The sequence below is a fragment of the Lithobates pipiens genome, unplaced genomic scaffold, assembly GCF_037356315.1.
Source record: "Lithobates pipiens isolate NorthernLeopardFrog02 unplaced genomic scaffold, aLitPip1_a1.2 Scaffold_1, whole genome shotgun sequence".
Taxonomy (NCBI): Eukaryota; Metazoa; Chordata; class Amphibia; order Anura; family Ranidae; genus Lithobates; species Lithobates pipiens.
The window spans coordinates 195648552-195653456 of NW_027507685.1; the positions used below are offsets into that span (position 1 = coordinate 195648552).

At 37.5% G+C, this 4905-nt stretch overlaps 1 protein-coding gene across 1 annotated transcript; it reads left to right on the forward strand.

Annotated features, from left to right (window-relative positions):
• Positions 1 to 1475: 1475 nt before the first annotated feature.
• LOC143981672 (4-galactosyl-N-acetylglucosaminide 3-alpha-L-fucosyltransferase FUT5-like) lies at positions 1476 to 4485 on the forward strand. Its single transcript, XM_077479676.1, has one exon. It carries the CDS (start codon positions 1486 to 1488, stop codon positions 2548 to 2550), a length of 1065 nt encoding a protein of 354 aa, XP_077335802.1. The 5' UTR covers positions 1476 to 1485; the 3' UTR covers positions 2551 to 4485.
• Positions 4486 to 4905: the final 420 nt, after the last annotated feature.

A 4905-nucleotide genomic window follows, 5' to 3' on the forward strand; every position in this document is an offset into this window, starting at 1 on the left:
TCATGACACAAGCCAGAATGGGGAAATGCCTTGTTCTGCACGATCGCTGGAAGAGCACGGGCACGATCACGCTGTATGCGGCATGCACGCGCCTGCTATCCCCGCCTCTTAAAGGGGGCATACAGGTATGCCCATTTGCCCACTGCTGCCACTGCGACAATGTATATCGGCATACAGCGCTCGGCAAGTGGTTAATGAATTTATTAGGAGGCATTGTTTTTAAAATTGTTATTTCTTGTCATACTTTTTGGAAAATAAAGAAATAGTTTTTTGGGTTTTTTTTGCTTTTTTTTTAAATGTTTAATTTTTTTTTTTTAACAATATATTTCTCATGCATAGCATAGGCATACTTACAATTACACTCCAAAGGACATTCTGCTATGCCTCCTGAATATGGGAATACCCCACGCGTGAAACTTTATCACAGGTTAAATGCATAGACGGGCCCAAAATCCATGGAGAACATTTAAGCTAGAAGAAAAAAATGTAGACATAATTTATGCATCTAATTTCATGATTACCTATCCTATGTATAGGACAGAAGAAACACCCACAACAAAATGCCCCATTTTTGGAAAGCAAACACTCCAAGGTATTTTCTGAAAGGCATAGTGAGTCTTTTGAAAATTAAATTTTTTGAAAAATGTGGAAAGTAAATAAAAAAAAATATATATATATATATATATATATATATATATATATATATATATATTTTTTTTTTTTTTACACAAAGTTGTCAACTAATAAAATATTTCTAAAACATATCATAGGCATGCTTAATAATCAGTATTCCACCTCAAAATTAAAGTGCAATGTGCAAATGCAATAAACTAAGTGCAACACAGTGACCTTCGGGGGGAGAAGAACAAACCAGCTCACCGTATCAATAAATGACTAGAAATGATTCCAAACAATATAACATATCCTGCAGTGCCAAAATAAATTAGTTGCCAATAAATAGTATGAAACAAGGACACGTAATAAAGTGCAAAGTGCTAAATGTGCTGATTGTAAACGTAAAATACGGGGAATACAAATACCCCAAAGCTCCCTGACAATGCAATACACAATGGTGCTAAATAAATAGTATGACCAACATAAATGTCCAGTAAAAATATCAAAAATCCATGTGAATGGTGTGAAACAGGTAATTGAGAGGTTAATAAAAAATAGACTGATATACAAAATGGGGGGTATTGATATATGGGTCAATGATATATGGTATTGATATATGGGTCAATGTGAGGAACCACTGGGCACTGTGGGGGACCCAAGAGATTGACACGCCCTGGAGAAACTCCATCTGACAAATCTTTTTCAACAAAATGGCTTTGGTGGCAGGAAAAGCATTGCAGGTACATATTTTGAAGGAACTTTTAGCTTGGAAAGTCTCTTTAACGATTATTTGAGACACATATTACATGTAAATTCTATTCTTATTAATATTGTTAAAATCAACTTTCCTGATATTTATTTTTCAGGTTGATGAATATGAATTCTTTATTCAGTCTAAAACTGGTTCTAGCTCTCTTTCTCCTTGTGTCAGTCATCTTTTTTTACCTCATACTGAAGTCAGATGTTTCTGTATTGCCATGGAAAAGTCAACCAACAAATGGCTCCATTCTGAAAAAACAAAACAAGATTCTTGTCCTGGTTTGGGTCTGGCCTTTTAGAGATCACTTTCCATTGGACAAATGCCAGGCAGAATTTGGTATTTCAGACTGTATGCTTACAGCAAACCGGGATCTATACAACATTGCTGATGCTGTGGTCATGCATCATGTAGATATCATGTACGAAAAAGGATTGATGCCCCAGGAGCCAAGACCTCATTTTCAACATTGGGTTTGGTTTAACATGGAGCCACCACTGATCATTAGAAACCTACATTGGCTGGATGGCCTTTTCAACATGACAATGACATTTCGTAAGGATGCTGATATCTTCAGACCTTATGGTCAACTGATAGCTTTTAAAGAGCCCCAAAACGTCACCATCCCCACCAAATCCAAGCTGGTGGCTTGGGTAGTCAGTAAGTTCTACCCTGGTGCTTGGAGGACAGCATACTATGAAGAACTGAAAAAATATATTCCAATTGATGTTTATGGAAAAGGAAACATCGAGTTGACCTGGGATGACTTCCATAATACCATTTCTCAGTATAAATTCTACTTGGCCTTCGAAAATTCCATCACCAAAGATTATATCACTGAAAAACTCTGGTCAAATGCATTTGGCACATGGACCTTGCCAGTTGTGCTGGGGACCTCCCGTGAGAACTACGAACGTTTTGTCCCTGGTGATGCTTTCATTCATGTCAATGATTTTCCAAGTGCAAAGGATCTTGCCATGTACCTTCTCGACCTGGACAAAGATGATGAGAAATACAAAAAGTATTTCAACTGGAGGTCCCAATACTATGTGAAGACGGGGGGTGGGTGGCAAATTAATTACTGTCAGGTTTGCGAGGCCTTGAAAAATGGTCCTCGTTACCAGGTCATGCCTAGCATAGAAAAATGGTTTCTAGAAAATGGTACCTCTTCACAATGAGCTTACTAAAAACATTGAATTCTATCGAGAAACTTTATCAAAGGCATGCTGAGGGTTAAAGTAATTACTTGAATTACATATGATATTTATTATATGTCATGGATTTTTTTTTTCTGCACATAGTATTTTTACAATAGCACAACCATATTCTGAGAGTTAAATAAAGATATACAGTGAACCAAAAAATGAGAAAAGAGAATGAAAAATGAGAAAACATTTTATAATAATATGCTTAATAAGAAAACAGAAAATTGTTACATAACATTGTGCTGTTGAATTTTAAAGAGAATTTTAAAGAGACTTTGCTATTCAGGTAAAACATAACCCGCTTTCAACCCACAAAAACTTCCCTACCACTCATAGTTGGGTATCCAAACCTTGTGTACACATGTCAAAGGGTGTGAGAGCTTACGCATGTCTTCTTCTACATCCAAAGATGACATGGAAACAATCGTTTTTATATAGTTAAGCTAGCAACAGATCATTATTAGAAGTGGTTTTCTGCTGGTGAGCTGATTTCGAGCCCTCTCCCAGTGAAGTATAAAAAAGGTAAAAAGAAGTGCAAACTATTTTTTGTGTGTGCCAAAATATAGCTTTGGAATTGGAAAACAACTCTTCTAAATTAAAAATATAATTACTGTACACTTACTGTAAAAGCATATTTTCCACTTTTGCAGTCAAATTTGAGAAAACCTAACTGTAAGTTTGTTATGTGTTCCCATTCACACAGTATACCCGTTTTGTTTTAGAAGTTTCTCAGGAGACGGTGCCATGGGTGACTGCAAGCATTTCTGAGCAAATTCATTGTGAGTCTGTCCCAACAGAACATCAAAGGATGGCTGAGCTTCTGCTCATTAACAGCTTCTAAATGTTTGATTCTTTGTTAGGACAGACAGAATTCAAATGTAGTTTACAGCTGGTAATAAGATTTGCAATAAAAGTAGAGACAGGGTTAATTATGGAAGTTATATGGGAAACACAACTTCTTAGCCCTGCTCATGAACAAAGAGAACTAAGTCAGATTTTTCAGTGGTGGATTTTCCAGATAGGTATCATGAAATGTTAATATATTTTATAAAGTTATAGAATTTGAGTAAGAACATGTAACTCATACAAAGTAAGCATTATCTCAACTTGGCTGCAAAAGTAAAAATGCACTTTAACCTCCCTGGCGGCGGTATGATTCGTTCTAGTTTTAGGTGCTGAAAGCGGTACAATTATTTTGCATGGAAATTTGGCGTTTTGTATTGTAGTCCTGTAATTCTTAGGAATAACTCTCTTAAATCTGTTCAAACCAGAGTCTAGCAGACATCCCGGGTATCATAAAGTTTATAATATAATAAATAATAATAAAAATTATTCAATAATGTAATTAAATCCTAAAACACTGAAAAAGGGACACTTTCTGGTTGCTATGGACAATCTCCAAATTCCAGGCAGAAAAAACTGTATTTATAATATAAAAGTGCATGCAGGGCACTGGACAGACCACTAGGGACAAAGGGGTGTGTGTATTTTTTTATACAGTACTGTAATCTGTAAGATTACAGTACTGTGTGTGTTTTGTGTACTTTAACTTTTTTGAATTTGGCGCCGATCTCCGCTCCCGTGCGCCGTAACGTCGCAGGGAACGGAGCTCGGTGGCATTCGGCACTGTGTGAATCGAGCGGAGGACAGCTCGATCACACAGCGCGGAGGACATAGCTGGATCCAGGGGACAAGGTAAGTAACTTCTCCATGTCCTCCCTGTATCCAGCGATGCGATCCCGAGCCAGACTCGGGATTACCGCTAAGGAGGTTAAGATTTACTATTCCAATACATAACACCAAAATCAAATTTATATTTTATCCTATATATATTTTGTGTGGGGACATGCAATCAAAGCCCTATGTCCCCCCCCCCCCCCCCCGAAAAAAAATGATGGCAAGAAAAAGATTAAGGCCCAGTCACATGGGTGGAAAGCAGCGAGAGTCAATGATAAAGGAAATAAACATCATGAACAAAGCTGTTTGCATGTGATTGCATATCTGAGCAGTTGCATGCAATTATGGACTCTGATTGGTCTGGAAAGCAGACAGTTTGAGTCCAGAGCCAGCGCGACTGTCTACGTACAAACTGGCTGCAGCTAATCATGCAGCTTGTATGCAGCCATAGCATAAAATGTTAATGCACCCAAAGGTTGTGTTTTGCCACATTTGAATAAAAAACTGCAAACTGACTTTTTATGACTTTCTTTCAACAATGGCTTTCTTCTTGCCACCCTTCCATAAAGGCCAGATTTGTGGAGTGCATGACTAATAGTTGTCCTGTGGACAGATTCTCCCACCTGAGTTGTGGATCTCTGCAGCTCCTCC